This window comes from Diabrotica undecimpunctata, chromosome 5, assembly GCF_040954645.1.
Source record: "Diabrotica undecimpunctata isolate CICGRU chromosome 5, icDiaUnde3, whole genome shotgun sequence".
Lineage (NCBI taxonomy): Eukaryota > Metazoa > Arthropoda > Insecta > Coleoptera > Chrysomelidae > Diabrotica > Diabrotica undecimpunctata.
This window is the reverse complement of record NC_092807.1, coordinates 10,458,864-10,484,034: the sequence shown is the minus strand read 5'-3', so window position 1 is coordinate 10,484,034 and position 25,171 is coordinate 10,458,864. Positions and strand designations below refer to the sequence as shown.

Here is a 25,171-nt window from a genome sequence, read left to right as displayed (position 1 = left end):
GAAATTTTACTACATGTATTACTAATTGTCGCTGGATTTGACCCTCGGGAATGAGGGAAGGTGATCCAGTCGCACTATCCATAGCTATGTTGGACCGGGGCATATAGGGATCACGGTCCGTGGACATATGGGTTATATATGAACCCTAGCTAGCGGGACAAATACCTTTATTAAAATACAATTAAATGTTTATTACAAGTAAGAATCTGCAATAAAAGTTGATTAGTATTATAACTAAGAATCTGTAAAGAAAGGGGTTAGATATCTTAATACTAAGAATCTGAAAATAAAGTGTTAATTAGTCTTAGAACTAAGAATCTGTAAAAGAAGGTCGTTAGTTATGACACCTAAGACTAATTAATGCAAAAAGCAAAAAAAAGTGAAAATTTCCAATAATTTCGGGAAACAAAAGTTATTTAAAATTGTCAGATTTTCCTGAAAATGCGAAATTTGTGTCTGTCGTAGTGCCTCCGGGACTAATCAACAAAGACATGCAACAAAATATAAACAAATAAAAAGTTATTCACAAATTTTGTATTAAAAATTTCCTAAGTCGAAAAAGACCTGAAAAGTAAAAATAATCCTAAGTTATTTTTATAGTAAAAATGTTTCAAAGTCTCAAAACAGTATATAAATATCAGAAAAATAATCTAAGTTATTCCCTAAGTCCCTAAAAGAGAAAATAATGTTAGCAAAATACGTTACAAAATAAAGTTATTTTCGGGCTGAAAATATTTCAGAGTCCCAAAAGATAAAATAAATATAAAATTATTATAATTTTTCTAAGTTAAATTAATAACCTAAGAGAGATACCTCAATTGTCATTTTAATAAATATGAAACCCGCCAATTTTTAAATTGGGACCCACCCACCAACCAATCACGCCAAACCTAGGCTGTGCATTATAATGTAGTCTGCAAATAACATTCTTGGGCCGCAAAGACCATCACCACGCAATGAGTGGTTCGATGCTGAGTGCGAGGACATTACAAGAAGAAAGAACAGAGAATTTAAAAAAATTAAAAATTATAAAAAACATAGATATAAATATGAAATTAAACAATGGATTGAAAACAAAACAGCGCAATTCTATGAAGAGCTGATTAATGGACAATAGTAATAAATAATAAATATCTAAATAGACTTTGATTAAAAAGTACACATAAACATTTCTTGAATTTACTGCAATTAATGATGTAATTATATTTGTGTACTCACAGTTGTGTCACATGGTATATTAAAATTAAAATTAATGTATTTAATATTGTTCTGAAGCTATTTTCTTGTGGCATTTTAAAGTAATTACTATTTAAATGGGAATAAGCCACAATTAAATGTTAAAGTACGTACTTTAACCTTTAATTGTGGCTTATTCCCATTTAAATAGTAATTAATGTACATACGCATATGTAACTTTATTTGGATATATACTTTTAAGTCTCATGCACAAGGGTGCTACTTTTATAGAAGCTCTACTTCAGTGAGTTTTTATGTTTAGTATACATTCCGGAAACAAAACATTGTTTCAATGATAAGTTGCTTATTCCTTTTAGTATTGTATTAAAAATAGTCCGTTAAATTGTATTGAAATACTTTGGACACGGTTTCATTCACAAAAAGTGTAGGAATACGCAAAATAGTAAGTAAAAAACCATTAATCAACCGTACTCGTTCAATTGAAAATCCGTTAGACTCAAGCCAGCATGATTCATATTTACAGATATTCCAACAACTTGAAAACCTTAAACACCGCTTGTAAACAACAAAAGACCTTTTATAATGGATAATAAGAAGAGGAATTTCAGTTAGATAAAGAGACTCGCCGGACTATGTAAACAGTGTCCATTACCTGTGCCTGTACCTACTACAACAACAAAAGAATTATCGGAGGACGTAATTTACCTGAAAGTATTTTCTTTTACAGTTTTGTTTAGAAATGCTAAGGAGCTATTAGCTTGATTGTTTGGGATTTGTTTGAGACTTTGTTTAGAAAGAATGCTATAAATAGATTTTTGAATAAATTGTTGCAAGGAGATAAACAAATATTTACTTCGAAAAATGTTTAAATACATTAAGTCACCAGAGAGGAATATGCCACTGAACCTCTAAAAGTCGTACAAAAAAGCTGAATTTTACCGAGAATGTCACCAAAAAAAGATGCCAAAAAGTTTGCCACTTCTACCCCGGGCTTCCCCTAAAACCCCCGGAAAATATGGATTTGCCAAGAAAAAAATGTTTCAAACAAAAATGTTGATGAGATAATTTTGAACAAAAATGTTAATTAGTACCTACTCAGAAGCAACGCTTGAAGCGACCGGCGATTTTGAATGTCAGTTACGCGCGCGAAATCAAATTTTTAGCTCGACGGTAAAAATTCGATATCTTTTGATCAGAGTGTCCTATCGATAAAAATCGAACTGAGTTTTAAAATTGAAGAGTGCAGTTTTTGAATTTTGAAGCAAATGAAATCAGCTTTCTATAAAGCTGTTAAATAAACGTTTTAAATAAAACAAAAAACGCGATTTTTGCCATTTTTTACGATTCCCATGAGACCAATAAAATTTATCACTTTCATTGACCGTCACTATAGAATTTCCAGTGTTAGAACCTAATCTTCGAAACCGTTCACTTTACAAACGATGTAAAACGTTTTAAACTGCTTCTTGCACAAGTACGTTATTCCAAACTACACAACTTCAGCTACAGATTCTGTAACGAGTCCGTCACTTCAATTATTCTTTAGCAATTAGCGCTCATTCTGGTTTTAACTTTGGGAAGATAAGATGGGTTAACTAAAAAGTAGGCGGCGTAGCAGTGCTAAATTTGTTTTAAGAATAGTATTTTTTTTGGGGAAGAAGAAAAGATGAAAGAGCTTTAGTTGTTTTGTTGTGTATACCGGTTTGGTTCCCTGATGGGGGTGTGGACGGAGAAACGCTCAGGGGACGGATCTCCGATCGTTAGTTTCCCGAACACTTAAAGCAATTACGTTTTAGAGTATTTTCTTTATCACAACCGTCTGGCTTCTGTTTACGATTATTAATTTGATCCAAAAGGTCGTCTTGAAAAGAATAGGGCAGAAAATCAGACTTAAATTTCTGAGCTAAATCGGACCAATTTGAAAAATAATTGCGGTTATTCATAAACCACGTAAAAGCTGCACCTGAAAACAATTCTGCAGATGCTGCAAACAGATCATCTTCTTATATATGAATAATATATATATATATATATATATATATATATATATATATATATATATATATATATATTGATATAGAGTATCAGCAATCGGTCAGGAAATAAAACTCTATTTGTTCAGTCTCTCAATATTTCGTCACGATTTTGTGACTTCTTCAGGAGAAAACTGTAAATTTATTAGAATAATTAATGATTATATGTAAACAAAATGAATATTTTAATACTTACAACTATAAGAATGAAAATTTAAATTTTTCTGGCATATCTAAATAAATGACATATTTTTGTTTGATTTTATTAAGGAGTTATGGTAACCGCAATATGTTATAGAGTGAATTCCCGTTGTACAATTTTCAGCGAGTAGGTTAAAATAAACTGTTTATTTTAACCTACTCGCTGAAAATTGTACAACGGGAATTCACTCTATAACATATTGCGGTTACCATAACTCCTTAATAAAATCAAACAAAAATTTGTCATTTATTTAGATATGCCAGAAAAATTTAAATTTTCATTCTTATAGTTGTAAGTATTAAAATATTCATTTTGTTTACATATAATCATTAATTATTCTAATAAATTTACAGTTTTCTCCTGAAGAAGTCACAAAATCGTGACGAAATATTGAGAGACTGAACAAATAGAGTTTTATTTCCTGACCGATTGCTGATACTCTAAATCAATATTTAAAACAGTACGGCAGTACGGTCGAAAAAATAATTTGAAAAATATATATATATATATATATATATATATATAATATATATATATATATATATATATATATACACTCGCGATCATAAAATCCGAGTCATCTTGAAAATTTCAAGTTTCTTAAATATTTTTGCCTCTGGTGCAGTAATTACCTTTTTTTTGGCTAATGTATTTTTTATTTGTCATCAATGTTTGTTTTGAAAGAAAAAAAAATGGTTTTTTATTGTTTTTATTGAAAAAAGAGAAATCAAATCAAATTGTTAATAAAACAGACATACGAAAAAAGGAAAATACAGAACGTGGTAAAAAATCAGTGAAATTTCAATGACCAATATCGCGTATTGCCTCGCCTTGCTCTAATAACCTCTTGCAGACGACGGGGTATACTCTCAATTTTTCTCCGGATTACATGTTGTGGTATGTTATTCCACTCTCTCACTAACAGATCCTTAAGCTTCTGTGCGTTGTTAGGAGAAGGTGTATGGGTTTGAATACGTTTTTTCAAATCGTCCCAGAGATGTTCGATGGGATTCAGGTCCGGAGACCTAGCTGGCCAGGGTACCCTCTTAATTCCAACTTCGTCCAAATATTACATACTGATCCTGTCAACGGGCGGACGCACGTTGTCGTGCATAAAAACGGCGTTTTCTCCAAGCCCTGCCATGTTGGGCATAACATGTTCTTCCGGAATCTCCGTAATGTACCTTCGTGCAGTTAGGGACCCATTTTCGATGAAGGGTAATTCTTTGTGGAAGTCGGAAGATATACCTCTCCAAGCCATGACCGAGCCTCCACCAAATGGCATTCTTGGAGCAATGCAAGCTTGTGAAAATCGTTCACCGGTTCTCCTCCAAACTCTTACACGTCCATCGGATCCAGTTAGGCAGAAACGGGATTCATCTGAGAATAACACTTTGCTACAATGGTTAATTCCCCAATGCGCGTATTGTCGAGCAAAAGCTAGTCGTGCAACTCGAGGCACCCGGCTAAGTGGCAGTCCTCTAGCCATTACCCGAGAAGATGGTAAAGAAGAACGAAGTCTTCTTCTGACTGTTGCAACACTAAAATTGCGATTTCGTACTTCCTCTAGACGATTTTGATGCATAACCGCAGTTAAGTTCCGGTTTCGTAAAGCCTGACACATAAGGAAACGGTCATCTAGTGCCTTGGTCGTTCTTCTTCGTCCAGAGCCAGGTCGCCTGGTTAGCAAACTGGCCTCCTGAAAGCGTTGAAGCACTCGTTGAACCGTAGAAAGGCTTACGCCAACAGTTCTTGCGACTTGCCGTGTGACCGTCTTCCACAAGTGCAACAATTTGTGCCGTTTCAAAAACAGTCAAAGGCATTTTTGTCAAAAAATAAACACTAATAATGGCACTAATAAACACTAATGGTGGCAATAATAAACGTGTTTGTCCGTTGCATTTGAACAGAAAGTCGAAGTACAAACGAGACATTTAAAACAAGCGGTGTTACAGGTAGCGTTCATTTTGGGAAGTGTGCACTTTAAAGCGAAATTGGCACTATTGGAATTCTTTGTTACAAAGGAAACCGCAACAATTCTCAGAAACATGCATTAGTTTGTATTTGTGTTATTATTATTTACGATAAAGCTCGTTAAAAATGAAATATCGGTGATTTTCAAGGTGACCCGGATTTTATGATCGCGAGTGTATAATGAATATCGTATGTATATATGTACAAAAAACAAAAAAATGATAAACCAGTTCCTTTACACGGACGTGTAAGGCAGGTTTTAGACCGCCCAACCAAAACCTAGTCCAATAACTAACGGATTTCTGTTTGGTAAACAGGAGATCATGAGTTCTCGTAGGGGCCTCCAAAGGTGATCTCTTCGCAGCGACTGCAGAATTGAAACCACGTAACAGTTGCACCTGAAAACAATTCCGCAGACGCTGCAAAGAGATCATCTTTGGAGGCCCCTACGCTATACGAACTCGTGATCTCCTGTTTACCAAACAGAAATCCGTTAGTTATTGGACCCTATCGATCATATATGTTTATATTTTCGATACTGGCTAGGTTTTGGTTGGGCGGTCTGAAACCTGCCTTACACGTCCGTATAAAGGAACTGATTTATCATTTTTTTGTACATATAAACATACCGTATAAATTTCATTTATATATATATATATATATATATATATATATATATATATATATATATATATATATATTATATTATTCATATATAAGATGATGATCTGTTCGCAGCATCTGCAGAATTCTTTTCAGGTGCAGCTTTTACTTGGTTTATGAATAACCGCAATAATTTTTTAAATCGGTCTGATTTAGCTCAGAAACTTAAGTCTGATTTTCTGCCTTATTCCTTTCAAGACGACCTTTTAGATCAAATTGAAAATCGTAAACAGAAACCAGACGAGTCTGTTACGATGTTCATAAATAATATTTTAGGTATGTGTAGTCGCCTTGAAACACCTCTGACAGATTCTGCAAAGATTAAGATCATCCTGAAATGTCTATTGCCATTCTATCATCAGCAGTTGGCCCTTGTAGAGATCAGTAGTATAGCTGATATCAATGAGAAGTGTAAACGTTTAGAAGAAACTTTATCTAGGTCTTCTCACCTTCCTTCTACTTCTCGGCCCTTTTCTTTTAACTCTTCCCATCACCTAGATACTTCCAAACACTGTTCTTGGCAATCCAAGGGCCATGAACGTAATATTTCTGCATTGAGTTCTGTAGTTTGTTGGAATTGTCGTGATTCTGGTCATACTTTTTATGATTGCGGTATCCCTCGTACCCGTATTTTCTGCCATGGTTGTAGTAAAGAAAATACTCTCAAACGTAATTGCTTTAAGTGTTCAGGAAACGAACGATCGGAGGTCCGTCCCCTGAGCGTTTCTCCGTCCACACCCCATCAGGGGGCCAAACCGGTATACACAACAAAACAACTAAAACTCTTTTATCTTTTCTTCTTCCCCAAAAAAAATACTATTCTAAATATATACTCTGCTAAATACAAATTTAGCACTGCTCCGCCGCCTACTTTTTAGTTAACCCAAATTATCTTACCAAAGTTAAAACCAGAATGAGCGCTAATTGTTTGTCTGTGAGAGCATGTCTGCCAAAACTGCCGCTTGAAGTCGCTGCTTAATACCAACTTAGAAATTAAAAATTAAGAAATATTACCTAATGGAATATGGATTTAAAATTTTTATTTAAAAGTGATTAAAGAATTATTGAAGTGACGTACTCGTTACAATTCCACCCAATGCAGTCTTAGATGGATCTGATATATTTTTAAAATCTGTTACACCGTAAACAGTTAACCGTACGGCCCGGCGTCGACTGAGAATCTACTTTTGAAATAAACAGCAGATGTCTTAAACTATTGTTGCCAATTATAAAGTTTTATCACCGTCTTTTCATGATTGTTTCTTGAAGAACTAAAAATCGAAGGGAAATTTTGTTGACCAAAAAATATAAGTTATTTATGAAGCGTAGACTGTGAGTCGACGCCGCGCGCCAGACCAGGCAAGGCTTAAATATATTATAATGAACCGTGCTGTCACACATTAATAAATACGGTCTACAGGTTTTGGTTTTACTATTATTATTTAACGTTTATAACATTTTTTTATTGTGTATGTATCTTCAAAGACTCTCTTGTTTTAACTTCTTCCTTTGATGTACAATATTGGTAGCTATAAAAGCAGTAGACCGAATAGACAGACATAGACTGAATCATATTTCATAACAACCCGATACTCGTTATAATTTCGTCATAAAAGAAGCCCATTCATCCAATTCTACAAAGAAAACACCTGGTATAATAATCCTCCCGGTAGGTACCTACTTTCCGAAATATTTCATTACACTACGGTCCATGCGGAGACTCGAGGGCCTATTCCGTATTCGTATTCTTTCCAGCCAGCCAACCAGTCAATTTTGCGTTCGCACGCAACAGCTGGCTTGAATTTTTTCTCGGACTTCGGACGTCTCAGCCTCAGCACTGTCAGCAGACTTCGGCTATCGGCTGACGCGACGGTTCTACGGCAGTCGCAGTCAGTCCACAGTAAGCGTGTAGACCGCGTAGTAATATAACAAGAACGAACAGTTCGATTGCAACGGATGTTTTCTTGTTTCGCGCTCAGTGGTTAGTATGAAACGGTTACTGATGATTGAAATTTTGAATAAACAGTGTTTTAGTGTTATTTGAGGTATTGTTCTCCGATATGGAGTTCGTGTTGGGATACTACATGGCTTGCCCTGGGTAAGTTTACAAATACAAATCTACCTTTAGCTGTAATTAACCAATAACATGTATTGTAATTGCATAGCTCGTCTTGCTTAAATTATATAGATATCTACAAACAATTGAATTTTAGGCTGAAAATACAAATTTAATGTGACTTGAGTTATCTACCTGTTCAAAATCAATAAGTCGAAGACCACTTCTGAGCTGAGCATAGTTAGTACTAAGTACTAAGGCAAGCAACAGTGTAAATTCTTTTTTTTTCTTATAGTATTGGTTTAAAACGGCCTATTGGTTAAGAAGTCTACACGATTTTCGGCAAATTTGTTTAAGGAAAATATTTACCATAATATATTTAGATAGTCAATCCACGCATAATTTTCTACGTGTTTCGGGTCCATTAGTTCCTTCTTCTCTGTTCTTTAGCCTCTTATTATAAACTCACTATTTTCTTTTGAAGACCATAAAAATCAGGCTTCATTTCTTTTTAAAATCGTTTCCAGTGATCACTTTTGATTTTGATGTATTTGGTTCTGCTAGTCTTTTAATTGTCATAGGCTTGTTGTCTTCGTTGTTTTTTGAGGTAAACTTTTTTTCGAAACATTTTTCGTTAATTTCTGTGCAGAATCATGGAGTGTGTTTATTTAGTAACAATTTAGTTTTATTCATTTATCTTCTACCAAGAACTTCCTTAGCTGAGCCTAAGATATTTGATTTTACCCAGGTCTTCAGCTATTCCTATTCTACTAACCAAAATCGCTTAAGAATAAGTCCAGTAACTAAAAGTTTAAAAGCTAGCCATTCAAATTTTTTTCTGGAATAATTGCTAAGTGGACGATGCTGAAAGTGGTTGTCGCTTTAATATATTTGTTGTTTTATCTAAAACTGTCCACTTTGCCTACTAGAAGTCGAAATCTTGTGAGCCAATGTACCTTAATTTTACTCGCATTTGTATTTCTACTGGGAACATGAAGATTTCTGCATGGGGTCACAGTGAATGGGACCATGTTATTATTGACTCCAGACATCAATCACATCTAATAAACGTACGTACTCGGCGAGGAGCCAATGCAGACTGTGACCACTACCTGAAGGAAAAAAAGAGCCAAAATTTCAAACATCAAATAAAATTAAGAGAAAATGAAAAATATGAAATAAGAACCTTAAAACGTTACATGAATACAAGATATAATGTATTTCTCTCCTATTTTGCTTGTAAACTTTAGTCTTACTGTGACCAATTACAAAGATGTTTTCATCTGTTACCTATGATACAAGTCTTTGTCAGCACACAGACCTTTTTTACTGCTTTAAAAATCCAGGTTTCTTGTATGACAGTGACATCAAACCGTACTGTTGCTATGTTGTTGCCCATCATCGTAGCAACAGTGAGTTCTACAGAAGCTGCATCACTGTGCTGAAGATTCGCCTATAGGAGTCATTGAGACCTTTTTAGAACAGAAGAGTCATGAACTCGAATCATTGCTGAGCCTCTTCTGGACCATCTTTTTTCAGTGTCCATTTTGTTCCCACAAGTTGAGCCCCATTTCTGTCAGGCACCAGGCAATAATCCCCCAGAGTTCGCTAGCTCTCTGGCTTCGCTTTAGCAAGCTTTAGCTTTTCCCTCTGTAACATTCGCAGTACCGCATTAGTTACAACACAAATCTCACCGTTTGATAAGTAAGTTGTAGGGCGGCTGTCTGGTAATTTGTCGATTGAGCTTGGTGTAGATATGTATATATATTTTGTGTTTGTCCCTGTGTGTCTCATATTCGTTCAACAAATATACAGCTAGTTTCCATATCATGTTCTTAATTGATCGGCGTGTATACATTTAGTTATACCTTCCCCACCCAGTCTGTCCTGCACTAGTCAGTTTAGAACTTCCCACCATCAAGGCAGGCTCAGATTTAATTCAGATGGAAAGAAAGACTAGACAGACCAAGCAACGTCTACTTCCTACCATATATTCCCAACGAACGACAAAAATTGTATATGGTCACCTTCACCTAAAAATCCGAAAAGAGCAACAATTCCTACCAAACAAGGACAACTACAGTCTCCCGTCAAATATCCAATGATAATGGCATGAAGTTAATAAACCTTCATCATCCAGCCCCATTTTCACATCCATCGTTGGATATAGGCCTCCTCCAAACGTCTCCAGTTCTCTCTATCTCTAGCTGCTGCAATTCAGTTTGTTTCTATTCTCTTTAGGTCGTCGGTCCATCGGGTGGGTGGTCTGCCTCGACTTCGCTTGTCGGCTCTTGGTCTCCACTCCAATAATCTCTTCTTCCATCTTCCATTCTAGCAACATCTAGCGTTTATTGATTCGCAGTATAATATCGTCTACGCCAGTTCGTCGGCGTGTCTCCTCATTTCTCACGCGATCTTTCAAGGTCAGGCCCAGCATTGATCTCTCCATTCGCCTTTGTGTTACCCTCAGTTTTTCGGCAGTAGCTTGCGTTAAAGTTAGGGTCTCTGCTCCGTAGGTCAAGACTGGTAAGATGCATTGTTTAAATGCCTTCCTTTTCAGGTGAATTGGGGTATTTGTTTTAAAAATGTCTCTTATCCTTCCATATGCCGCCCATCCCAACGTGGTTCGTCTATTTAGCTCGCAGGTTTGGTTGTCTCTGGTTATTCTAATTTCATGACCCAAGTATGTGTATTTATCGATTAATTCTATCTTGTTGTTATTGATCTGTATCTCTTCGCTGGGAACTATATTGGTCATCATTTTGGTTTTCTCGAAATTTATCTCCAGCCCAGTTTTTTGTAATATATCATTCAGTTCTTGGAGCATGTCTTTGATCTCTCCCAGATTATCTGACAGAAGCACGATATCGTCCGCAAAACGTAGATGGTTCTTCAAAACTTCTCTTATTGTGGTTATTATTATGGATGCATTATTCATGGAAGAGTAAAAAGTCATTGCGAAAGAGATCTAGATGGACCCAAGTTGGGATTTGGAAATGCGTGGGTACCCGTAAGGTACTTTTTGGCTTAAACGTACTCCTCCAAAAATTCCGCGACCATCGTAAATATTGTGGCTTCCATCGATTACGAAAAGGCTTCGATGGAGTACAGCATGGAACCGGAGCAGACTGGACTTATCATGAAAGGTAAAATCGAGGGCCGCAGAGAAATTGGAAAAGAGCAGATATCGTGGCTCAAGAACATTCGCGATTGGGCAGGAATACGTGGTGTCGAACAACTATTCCGATTAGCTGAAGACCGTAAACAGTTCGCCAATGTGAGGAGGACGTAATGTGACACCGAAGGAAGAATGTCATTCTCAATACATGATGCCAGGGAAAAATCATTCATAAGGGAATATGAAGATCTGCGAATGGGGTCACAGAATGGGGACTCCAGACATTAATCATGTAGTAAACCTTTGTAGCAGATGAGGGATCAATGCAAAGGATTGTAGCATTGAAAACAATGTAAAGGAGTAAAATTTTAAAAATTAAAAAGGAAAGATGAAAAACATGAAATAAGAAACCCAAAATATACGGACAAGATATGAAAAATAAATAAATAAAAAGACTAAAAGTCGACAAAACATGAAGAAGTAAAAATAATGATTAAAGTGAATAGTTCAAAAGACCTTTAAAACACTATTGCATTTTCTACTTGTCCTCTGCGGTGGCCCTACAGCTCAGTCTTTTTCATGTCTATTATTTTCTTACATAGATGACTTGTGCGTTCTTTTTTTGGGTGACCAACTCTACCATCGGATCTTTCCCAAAGAGTTGTATTGATGACTCTTCAATTATTCTATCTCAGTACATGTTCTGAAAATTTTATACGATTTGTCTTGATATAGAGCACTATATTTTCGTCTCCGCATTGTCTGGAGTTTCTGGTTATGCTCTTCTGCTCCATTCTCCTAATCATCTTGTCTCTAAAAGGCTCATAGGTGTTTTACTCTGATTCAAGACACTCAAGTGTATGGCTTTCACAATGGTATTGTGGGCGGATTATAATTTTTTAGACCCTTACATTTGTTATTCTTGAGAGCAATTTTGATTTAAGCAACATCGTGTTCTAGCATTGTAGTACTCTAATTCTACTATATGTTGCATTCCAACATTTTACAAAGCACAGCTTTTATCAAATATTTCCCGTGACAAAAAATGTTATCAAAAGTGACTCAATATATTTACATTACGTTGATAAAAGAAATAAAGGAACTTGCCTAGCACAATGTAGATAACGCTAATGACTTAGTTTAGATACGGATTTGTTGTTGTTTTGCTTTTACATGTCAAGCCACTACTCAAGTTTTTTTAGCTCGCGCTTTTTACGTTCAGTACGACTATGTTTATTTATAGTAGATTGTTGACTTCTTTATGTTGTTAACCATCATTATGATAGTTTAAAGTTCGTGTGTTATTGTGTATATCAAAATTGTGGAGTGCATTCTAAATTCTAGGCGTATATTATAAGATCACAAAGTTCTAGTGTCTGAAAATAAATTAAAAAAAAAAAAATTCTGAGAAACTCCTTACATTAATTTTATTCTGTTAATTTAGAAACTTTCAATTTAACGATTACGCACAACAATCCGTTAAAACCTAAGGCATTTTTATAAAATACGATCATAAGATTAACTAATTACAATAGTCCAAAACACCGACCAAAACTCAAAAATTAAAAAATTTTTAGAATTTATTCTCTTTATTATTTTCTCTCAATTGTTATACAACCTCTCTAAAACCTATAAAAATATTTTTCTTCCTGAAATAGAAAGTGACTAATTAAAAGTAATTTCCCATTTTTCCAAGTCTTGTTTACGCTCGTCCGAATTTTACATCGATAGAAAAATAAACGAATCTAAAACAGCATACCAATCCAAACAAGTCTCCTGAAACTATCATACAAACAAAGCTGTTGTTATCATAACAGCGTAAACATTCAACTTCATCCTAATAAATTTCGCTTGTGTCTCTCTCATTGAAAACATTCTAAGTTTAGAGGTGTCTTAATAAAATCCTCGATACCATTAATAAAGCTGGTTTAAAACTTAAGAATGAAAATGTTAAAAGTAACACAATAAATAATTTTGTGTTATTATATCTTTTATAAAGGAATTTTTAAATAAATTTTTGAAATATTTAAAGATATTCTTTATGTACCATCTTCACTGTGAAGGTTGGCTATCATTATGGCTATTTCAACTTTAGAAACAGCCGCTCTACAGAGTTGATCCGAACTGCATCCAAATATATATATATACAAGGATTTCCACAGTTTTCACTGTATTCCTTCACTCAACCGTTTTCTCCAATTTTTCCTGTTTAGCCAGTCCCCTTCCTGTAGGTTTCTTCTACTCATTGCTTCGTCCACCTCATCTCTGAAAGATCTTCGGGGTCTGTCTCTTTCTTCTTCCTATCGGGCTCCACTCTGTTATTCTATTTATCCACCGATTTTGGTCTGCTCTTCTGACATGTCCGTACCAGGATAACCTCTTCTGTTCGATGTAGTCTATTATGTCGGAGTTCATTCCCATTCTCCTCTTAATCTCCATGTTATTTATTCTATCTCTTCTTGTTACTCTGCAGCTGCTCCTTAGGAATTCCATCTCTGTTGCTCTTATTTTGTTTTTGGTTTTCTTATTTATTGTCCAATTTTCACACCCATAAGTGAGGATACTTCTTGTCATGGTATTATATATTTTTTTCTTTGTTTTCATGCTGATGTTCTTATCCCATAGTACCGGGTTCAATTTTCGTATGCAGTCTCTTGTTTGTCCTAGTCTATTTTTTATATCTTCCTCCGTTGTTCCTTTGTTTGATATTATGAAACCTAAATACTTATACTTGTCTGTTCCTTTGATTTGTTTACCTTCGTCTATTTCCAGCTGTTTTATTTCTGTATTCTCCGTTGTTAGGTATTCAGTTTTCTTTAGGTTTTGGTGCATCCAAATCATTCCCCCAAATTTTTGAGCTAGAATATATGTCTTACCCCAATATTTCTTTGTACTTTTTCTTTCTTTCGGCTCTTTTTAAAAGATATAATTACCTTGTATATTTTGTTTTAAGAGCGCCAGATAATTGCCGCCTACACAAATTCGTACACTCGCCGTAATTATACCAGGCTCGTTCTTACAAGAAATGTCATTGATGACATCCCTAATGTCACATATTTTATTGGATTATTACTTAGCATAATTGCTCCCTGTAAATTTTTATTATATTTATTGTTCATGTAATAATTTAACTAAAATAAATATACATTTTTGCGTATTCTGATCGAAATACGTGCAAGCTATTGCTTAGTTTGAATTTTGATTAAATTTTATTCAAAGATTCGCTCCAAAAGATTCGTTGATAAATCAGTGATTGAGCAGATTCGTTTGTAACGTTCTGTTTTTTTAAAGCTTTATATGGAGATAAAATTTAATGAAGGAGGAACCTTTAAACTATGCAAAGTTTATTATATTTTAGATTACTTCTAGAAGATCCCACTCAAAATCACCGATTCTGTTACGAGATTCTGTATTTCTTTCTTTTCTGTTCTTTATGCAGAACATAAAAGGGCTCTTTTTCATCATCATCATTTGGCTTTACAACTCTATGTGAGTCTTGGTCGCGTTTACTATTTCCTTCCATTGTTGTCGGTCCTAAGCACCTATTTCCCATTGCTGTATTCCCATTTTGCTTAGATCACTGGCTACTGCGTCCTTCCATCTCTTTCTTGGGCGACCAACTGACCTTCTGCCATCGGGCCTTTCCCAGAATGTGGCGTCCAGGAGTCTTTCGTCACTCGATCTTAGTACGTGGCCCGCCCATCTTATTCGGTTTGCTTTAATATAGCGTACTACGTTTTCATCTCCATATACTGTCTGGGGTCCATCATTGTGTCTTCTTCTCCATTCTCCTGTTGTCTCTTCTCTGCAAGTCCCATAGATAGTCCGCAGTATCTTTCTTTTTAGTACCAGTAATTTTGTAGTTTCCCGCTGGTTCAGAGTCCATGTTTCGCTTCCATACTTTATTGTGGGACGAATTATTGTCTTGTACACTCTTTGCTGGTATTGAGAGTATGTTTAATTTAAGTACGCTCATTAATGAGTAATATGGCCTGTTTCCTGCAATGATCCTGACTGCCAAGTCCTTTTCATATTTATTTTCAGATGTTATGATCGCTCCCTGGTACTTGAATTCTTTGACGACTTCAAAGTTGTATTCATTGATTGTTACGTTTTGTCTAACCCTTGGTCTTGGGTTCTTCGTAACCACCATGTACTTGGTCTTGTCCTCGTTGACCCTCAGACCAACTTCCTTGGCTCCGTTTTCGAATATAATGAAAACTTCTTTTACATCTCTGGTGGATTGTGCAATTGTGTCCACGTCATCCGCAAACGCCAATAGTATTTTTGATCCTTGGGCGGCAAATCCGTTTATCAGTTGTGATTGAGCTTTCCTTACCGCATGTTCCAGTGCAAAATTAAATAGCAGGGGGGCGAGAGGATCTCTTTGTCTAAGCCCGGTGTCAATGAGGAATTCCTCCGACGTGGTGCTGCCAATTCTGATCCGTGCGGAAGCGGTCTCTGTGCTCACCTGTGCTACTCATACCAGCTTTCCAGGTACTCCCATTTCTACCATGGTCTATCACAATGCTTCTCTGGTAACAGAATCGTAAGCTTATTTAAAGTCCACGAAGATTTGGATTTAGCCTTCTAGACAGTATTATGGATATAATTTTGTACGTTGTATTGATTAACGTTATTCCTCTATAGCTCCGACATATTTGTTTGTCTCCCTTCTTGTGGATAGGTAGGTACTATATGGCTTTCATGCCAGTGTTTCGGTATTTCTTCGCTTTCCCAGACTTCTCTTATAAGATGATATATCTCAAGGTGGAGCTTTTCTCTCCCTTTTTTTAGTAGTTCCGCCTGTATGCCGTCTGGGCCTGGGGTTTATGGTTTTTTAGGGACGAAATTGCGGACTTTACTTCAGCTAGTGTGGGCCCTGGTATTTCAGGTTCGGCTAACTGAGACTGTCTTTGTTGCCCTGCCGTTGTGGGTTTTTCTGTATTTAGGAGTTGCTCAAAATACTTTCTCCATTGGCGGCTTATCTCCTCGTCGTCTGTGAGCAATTGTCCTGCATCGTCTTTTATAAATCTTGGTCTGTTGGTCGTGTTGCCCTTGGTCGGTTCTATGTTTCTCCTCCAGTTGCTGTATTCGCGCTTCTAGGTACTGTTTCTTTTTTCTTCTTCTCGTTTGAGTCCTTATTCTGTTGTAGTCTTCCCTGTTCTCATCTGCAGGACCTGTTAGTAGCGCTAGCCTCTTTATCTTTATTAGAATCTATGGAAATCAACAAATTAAAAAAATCAGATTTAATTCCGAATGACCAACTTGAGACAAACAGTTCTCCACTCAACCTATTCAGGTAAAAACTATAAAGTGTAAGCACACTTTGTGTAGTGTAGACGGTAGTTGGCAGCAGTTGCTGTCATATTGATTCCGAAGTCAGCAGCAGCTACTTCAGTTCCGTGGCGGCATAAAACAGTTGGGTAGTGGGTGAAGTTGGGGATTACGAAATGCTGCAAAAAGAAATTGATGACCAATTGTTAATGTATTACTGCGTTGGGAGAAATCCTAGACAACCATTGCACCTACTTAACTAGACTGGAAGAAGGCTCTTATGAAACATCGAACAAAAGATTTTATTCACTTTTTGGGCGATCTCCTTCCAAACATTTTCTTTGAGATGTGAATTTTTATAATTGTCATTTTTGCAGTCGAATAAACAGGGATATTTATACACTATGTCAATAAAATAATCACTATTCGTTTGTCAATACTTCCATTTCATCTGCAGTTGCTGTCAGCACCTTTATTTTTGAAAAATTGTTTAATATCAATTTATTTATAACATTTTAGTACATTACAGAACAATATTTCAAGAGTATAATAAATTAAAAATTGAGCCAATACTCCCTCCTTAATTTTCATGGAATTGGCTTTTTTTTCAATTAATTTTTACCATTTTTATTTTTATGAATATTATTTTTAACGTATCATTTAAATCTGTTCATTAACCTTCACCTCCTCAAGACGTTACCGACATTGTTGAATTTGGCTTTGTCGATAAGGGCTTCATATGCTTAATTGACGGTATTATCGTTACCGAATCGAAGGTGGGAGTAGGGTTGTTTGATCGATAGCATCGTTAGTTTAGGTGTTAAAAGCGTCGACACTTAATTGATAATAGGGCTCAGATATTCCAATCCCCGTAATTTTATTGCCGATAATGGCCCGCAGGATCGGATTAGGCTTAACGTTTAACTCAAACTGAAAGCCGAAGTTAAATGAAGTTTTGAACAATAATGTAACAGTGTATGCGTATCGATAGATACGAATATCAATAAACAATCAACATTTTTACCTTTCCTATGCCTAAAACCCTTTTATGGACTAACCAAATGATACGTAAGAATGAAATTCTGTGTTTGAGAACACAAATACAATAGAGGGCGGCAATGCCTGTCTTTTTTCTCTAAAAGTCTGTCTTCTTTCACATCAAACGACATGTATCATCTGCGTTGAGAATTCACCAGGTGGAACTAGAACCCGAAGACAAACTAAGGGGAAAGAAACATAGTCATTTGAATTCTTCTTCTTCTTTCGCTTGAGCCTTAAGTAATCCAACTTTGGACATAGCCCTCCCCCAAATCAATCCAGTGTCTTCTATTTTGCGCCACTTGCTTCCAGTTGTGTCCTCCGATCTTCTTAATGTCATCAGCTCATCTCATTTGTGGTCTTCCTCTGCTTCTCTTTCCTAACCATGGCCTCCACTATTGTATTTCGTGGTTCCATATTTTATCCTTCAGTCGGGTATTGTATCCTGCGAAACTCCATTTTAATTTGGCAGCATGTTCTCCTGCGTCTTTTACTTTGGTTTTACTTCTAATCCATTTTTTTGTTTTTTTTTGTCTATAAGTCTCACCCCGAGCATTGATCTTTCCGTCGCTCTTTGTGCTTTTACTATTTTATCCATATTAGACTTGGTGAGTGTCCACGTATGTGAACCATACGCGAGTATAGGGAGGATACACTGATCGTAAATTCTGGTTTTCAAATATTGTTCTATTTTAGTGCTTTTCAAGATCCAATTCAGTTTTCCAAATCCTGCCCACGCTAACCTTATTCTTCTGGTAATTTCGTCAGTTTGATTTTCTTTGTTAACTTTCATTATCGATGTATTCGCTTACTGTTTCTAAATTTATGTCGTTCAACCTTATTTCTCTAATGTTCGGTGTATATGTAATTATTTTTGTTTTTTCTAAGCTCATCTTAAGACCTACTTTTTCCGAAGCTTGAAATAGTTGCGTCATTATGGTCTGTAGTTCTTCGAAACTTGTAGCACATATTACAATGTCATCAACGTATCTCAAATGACTCAGTTTTCTTACATTTATTCCTTTATCTGCCCAGTTAATATCTTTGAACACGTCTTCCAGTCCAAGTGTGAATAGCTTTGGCGAGATAACATCTCCCTGTCGAACTCTTCTGTTAATTGGTATAGCTTTGGTTTTTTATTTGTATTTTCCTTGTAGCTTTCTTGTAAATCTTATGTATGAGCATTCTGTATCGGGAGTCTATCCTGCAGTTGTTCATAGCTCTCTCTATTGCCCAAAGTTCTATGGAGTCGAATGCCTTTTCATAATCAACGAAGCCAATGTATAAGTTCAAGTGATATTCATTGGCTTTCTCTATTAGAGTTCCGACTGTAAGAAGATGCTTCGACATTAACCTGTTAAGTATTACTCTCATAAATAGTTTGTACATTTGGGTCAGCAGGGAGTGGCCTATAGTTCTTCAGATCTCCCCTGTCTCCCTTTTTGAAGAGAAGTATTGTCAAACTTTCATTCCAAGCATCTAGGATTTCTCCTGTGTGAAGACATTCGTTGAAAAAATTTTTCAATTCTTCGAGAATAATTTCACTCCCCTCCTTCAACATTTCTACAATTATTCCACTGGGCCCGGAGCCTTATTGTTCTTTAGTTGTGCCATATCTTGTTTTATTTCGAAGGATTCTATGTTAGGGAGTATTTCTGAGTTGACATTCGTTATCTTTCTCTTAAGATCTTCCTTTGCAGTGTTATCTAGGTTCTTGTTTGAGGAATATAAATCACGGTAAAATGTTTGAGTAACTTTTAGGATTTTATTAGGCTTTCCTAAGTTTGATCTTAAGCATTTCAGGACTCGGTTCTTTTCTATAATTTTTTCTACCTTGTTTTCATTATAGATCCTTAAATCTTCCTTTACTCCCTTCTTTATTTGTTTATTCAATTCTTTGAAACCATTGGTGTTTCGCTTTCCTTCGCTTAGAAATGTGCATCTCTTTTCCATCAATCGTTTTGTTCCATCACTTATTCTGTCTTCTTTATTTTTCTTTTTCTTTGCAACAGTCAGTCCTGCTTTCAAGAGCTTCCGTTGCATTTCTTTATTAATTATGTTCATGTCGGAATATTCTTTTCTTAAGACTTCTCTGTACTCATATTCCTTCTGTCGTATTTTAGTTTGATCTTTCTGATTACAATAATTATGTGGCCTGTTTCTACTGGTTTTCGTCTGTTTAATGATGCCATTTGAATTAACAGGTTTTAAAATGGCGATTAGCTTTGTTGTTATAAAACGATTGAGGCAAAAGGTAGTTCTAAGAACCAACTGACCAGGAGTCTTGTCAACTAAATATAGAAAGTATTTCCAAAGCAAAAAGCGAATACGTATCTAAGATGCCTTGAAAATAACATTGATAGTTGTTCTCTAGTAAACTCATGCTGCTAATGTGGAACAGTCCATACAAGACGGTAAATATATGGCAAGGCATCTTCTTCATGAGTGCAAAAGATAAGTTAAACAGTTTGATTACCTTAATAATAATATGTAAACACTACTTTCAACTCATTTTTGTCAGTTGATTTTCTTTCCCAGTTCGTTACGTTAAGTCTTCTCATATCTTCTTTAAGCTCGTTATTTGGTCTTCGTATCCATTGTCCATTTAAGTTTTTCCCACCAAAGATTTTGTGCAGTATTTTCCGGTCCCAAACTACTAACAACTCTTGGTCTTTTTTGTTATGACCCATGTTTCAAAGCATACGTCACTATCGACCTCATTACGGCCATTGAGAGCATATATAGCGTGGTTGACCGACATAATTTGTTTCTGTATTTCTTCTTCACAGTTAGGTTTTCTTGTGAAGACATTTCCTAAGTAATCATATCGGGTCCTTCATACAATCTCACCTTTGTGATGCAGATTTCTTCGTTTTTTTTTTTTCAATTAAAACATGGTCAATCTGGTTGATTGTACGGCCATCCGGAGATCTCGATGTTACCTTATAAATGTCTTTTAGTTAGTGGTTAGCACTTTTTATTATAAGTTCCTTTTCTTTAGCAAAATCCACCAGGAAATATCCATTTTCGTTGGTCTCTGCATGTTGATTACCTTACTTTAACTAATAAATAGTTAATATTTTTGATTTTAGCTCGATTCGACCCTGATGGGTCACCCTATAAAAGCGTTTCGTCGTTAAACTCGAACCAAGAACCGTTCGCTATCATCAATTGGATTAATTTGAAGTTTATAACGATACAACGTGACACACGCTCGACGATTAGGTAATGGCTGACTATATAAAACACAACAATATAACAACGGTAACAACACACATCACTTTTGGATTTAACGTTTTAACGATTCGAAAATTTGTTCCGCCGCCATCTAAGATTTATCACCGTTGATAATTACATCTCGAAATAGAGGTGTGACGTTTTCAGTGTTCAACAGTTCAACAAGCAGTGTCAAAATATTGAAACTTAACCCCGCCCTAATACAATTGTCTATTTTTTAATTCATTTTAAAGTTATTTACCTCAAAAAAACATCCCATTGTATTATTTTTTAATTATTCATCTTCATTTTTGCCCCATTTTCAGACGCAAATTACAAAGATATAAGTTAAGATTATAGTTACCGGTTCAGTGCACAAACACATTTTTATCGTTGACGACAACTTTTTTTTATCTTCTTCTTTAACAATCTCCAAATTATACCCGCATAACGATGCTGGTAGCGTGCATGCGTCTATTATGCTAATGCCACACAATAACTTCTAACGGGGCCGCAATTTTTAAGATGTGTTAGCATTCCTCTGTTCGAAAATTGGGTCTTTTGTTTGAAAAATACGCCAGGCATTGTGTTGTAACTGTAAAAGGATGGAGTGTTTTGATTTGAATCCAGTTATTAAGAAATAAACAATGTGTGCGTGTTCAAAAAACGTTCTAGTGTAATAAAAGAACTCTTTGGTCCATTATGTTTTTTTTTTAATTTTAATGGTGACTCGGAAATAATGCCCAAGAGAAGGCAATTTCGTTATAGTTTGCTTTTTAGTTAGTTAGCTAATTATTTTCGCATTTTTTCACCATCAGGGGCGTGAGCACAAACTGAAACTTTAATATATGAAAATAATAACTTAGAATGCAAGGAAACAGGATAATAGTTGATATTATTGTTATACACGTATATATAGGTAAAATATTGGTATATCTTGTAACAAGATAGAAAACACATTGGTATATAAGATGGAAGGCAACCGTAAATACGTATTTCTGACTATTTGATCGTCATCAGTACGGTGCAGCCAAGTTAGAAAAGGAGCATATTAACTTGAGAAAGGATCACTACAGCTGCAATGCGACCACTGTGTAGCAATAATGTTAGAACACCTTGAGGTTTCCAGAACAACAAATGACATTAACATAAAAATAATGGCATATCTCGCACACGAAGTAATCGAACTGTAAAACTAATCCAGTGATAAAAACCCCAAGGAAATAGGACAAGAGGAAGGCCCCGTTGAAGGGTCGATGGACGATGTAGCAGAAGATCTAAAAAACCATGAACATCAGGCAGTGGTGAAGGAAAGTATCCAACAGGGCAGAATGGAAGGACCTTTGTTAAGCAGACCAAGACCTACAACGGGTTGTAGCGTCATTAGAAGAAGAAGATTTCGCACACGAAATTATACATAGGTACTTTTGGACATTTATTAAGACTGCTCCCTCAATCTCATTGAACATATTTGGGGAATATGCAAAACTTACTACGATAACTATATTGGAATAACGTACAGCCATGCAGCAGTTTTGGAAACATAGCAAGAAACATTAGATGCTGCTACTTCTGCAATTTAAGGTGGAAATAGTATCTAAGCAATTAACGACAACAGTGATTATGAGTATGGATCTAATTCTTGATTATATTCTAATCTAAGGTATATGTTTTCAACCTTCCAAGAATGGGTAAACTCTTCTTGATTTATTCTATCGATACAAAATGTATAATTTTAAGATTTCTGGGCACTGGTTCATTAAGTATTTTTAGTCAGCATTATAGGTTTAAATCTTTTCAGAATAAGTTTCTTAAACAATTCTGACCTCAACAGTAATAGCCATATTCATCTATAGGATGATAATTATGTAATTGGTGAGGTGAATAAAATGATATCGGTAGGTACAATAAGAACATCAGTAGAAAAATTCTTAAACATTCTCCAACCAGTATGAACTTTACCAAACCTACGGCACCAGAAAAAAAAAAAACATTTTTGCATAATAAAACCAGTCAAAATGGACTTAAGGTTGCACAATTTGCGGCAGCAAATAATTATGTAGTTGTCAGCATTAACTTCCAGAGAAAAGATATCCATAAAGGAGGCAACAGATATAACTAATGTCAGAACGTATTGCGGGACGAACTCTGACTCAGATCACTATCTTGTGGGGGCAAAATTGCGGCTGGAAATCACGACAATGGCCAAAGGGAAAAATAGGCCAAATTAAAACTGGAATGTTGAAGGATCCAAAAGTCCAACAAAGATACAAGAATATCGAAATACTCTCCAAATAAAACTCAACGGAATCAGAGAGGAAGATACTGCAGAGAAAGAATGGAGACAATAAAAACAATAATAACGGAATCTACAGAGGAAACTGTCGGAAAAGCCAAAAGGCAAAGAAATGCGGAATGGTATGATGATGAATGCAGAACTCCAAGTAGAGGAAAAAAGGCAAGGTAGAGGCAAAGAGAGGCTTTGAAAAAACAAGTACAAGAAATCCTAGAACATAACAAAAAGCACACATTTAGACCAAAATTGACAATATGCAAAGACAAGACAGGCGGAGGACTACTAATAGAGAAACAAAAAATTATAATGAAATGGAAAGAATACTTTGAGGAAAACCTAAATGCAGACAATGGAAATGATCAAAACAAGACAATATATTTTGCGGCGGAGCAGCACATTGAAAATCCGAGTTATGAAGAAGTTGTTCAAATAATAAAGAAACTAAAAAACAGAAAATGCCAGGAACGGACAGAGTTTCGGCAGAATTGTTGAAATATGGAGGACCCGAACTCTGGGGAAGAATCCATTACCTAATATTGGTATGGACCAAGGAGCAAATGCCGGAGGAATTGGCAGGTGATCTTATACAGCCAATATATAAAAAAGAAGATACGAGGGAATGCCAGAATTACAGACCAATTACATTGCTAAATGTAATAAACAAAATCCTTTCTGGCATTATCTACACTAGATTGTCAGAATACTCCAAAAATATAATTGGTGATTATCAAAATGTATTCAGACCAAATAAAGCCACTACATACAACATATTCATACTTAGAACAATACAATAGAAAGCTTAGGAATACGACATAGAACTATATAATATGTACTTATATAGACTTTAAACAAGCTTTTGATAGTGTGAAAAGAGACAAAATGCTGGAAGACCTCAGAAATCTAGGTATACCAAAAAATTATATCAGCCTCATAAAAATGACGTTGCAGGGTCAAAAGCCGCAGTTAGAGTAGATGGAGAACTATCTCCCCTGTTTGACATCAACATGGGGGTGAGACAGGGAGACGCACTTTCAACCATGCTGTTCAACCTAGTTCTTGAAACAGTCATTAGAGAAGCCAATGTAACCGGTCAATTAAACACCAAAACAGTACAAATTACTGCATATGCAGACGATGTCTCCATTATTAGTAGAAGCAAACTAAACAAAAACTAAATACATGACAAACTAAGAATTCCGTAAATAGCGAAATTAATGCACGTATTTCCAGTGGAAATCGTACATACTACGCTAATAAAAGATTGATGACATCGAAATTATTAGACAAAAGAACAAAAAAAATGACTATCTACAGAACTTTGATTAGACCCGTAGTAACCTATGGTTGTGAAACCCGGGTAATGACGAAAAAAGAGGAAGCCCAACACAGGACGTTCAAAAGAAAGATACTGAGAAAACTATATAGCCCGGTGCAAGAGGAAGACGGCACATGGAGAATTAATGAACTGAATGAAAGGTATGACATTGTAATAAATATATTCCTTTGTATTTTGAGAACGATTTCCGAAGTGGAAATTGAAACTTACTTTAACCTTTAATTGTGGCTTATTCCCATTGAAATAGTAATTACTTTAAAATGCCATAAGAAAATAGCTTAAGAACGACATTGTAAGATTTGTTGAAAAGTCAAAGACTGTCATTGCTGGGACATGTTCAGCGACAAGAAGACACGAAAACGACGAAGAAGACGAAGCCGGAAGGAAGGCGGAAAAAAGCAAGGCCCAGGATGGTTGGATGACGTGGAAGACGACCTGACAACTATGAATATAAGACAATGGAAGAAAAGAGCCCAAGAGAGATCTGAATGGAAAGACATAGCCAGACAGGCAAAGACCCATCCAGAGTTATGATGCCAAAAGAAGAAATTACATTTTTCCCTAAAATTCTTTGTAAACTATTTGTATTTTATTTATTTCACACGTAATAGTCTAATAAAAGTAATATAATTTAAAAGCTCCAATCACCACTTAAAATACGAATCAAACAGGAAAATATCGAAAGCCGTAATTACAGATACGAATTAAATTCTTAATTAAAATCAATGGAGATACATAAAAGTCGTGCTACTTGTTTTCAAGCTC

The 25,171-nt window shown here is 35.6% G+C and overlaps 1 protein-coding gene across 4 annotated transcripts in view; it reads left to right on the top strand.

The window, feature by feature from the left end:
• ssh (Protein phosphatase Slingshot) overlaps positions 1 to 25,171 on the top strand; it is a 444,779-nt gene that overhangs the window by 208,806 nt on the left and 210,802 nt on the right. Inside the window, exon 1 of one of the 4 annotated variants that reach the window (XM_072531437.1) lies at positions 7,898 to 8,167. The exons of the other annotated variants lie outside the window; for them this stretch is intronic. Coding sequence (XP_072387538.1) covers positions 8,130 to 8,167 — 38 coding nt within the window. The 5' untranslated portion in view covers positions 7,898 to 8,129. Of the gene's footprint in view, positions 1 to 7,897; positions 8,168 to 25,171 lie in introns of those variants that run through there. 4 annotated transcript variants of the gene reach the window in all.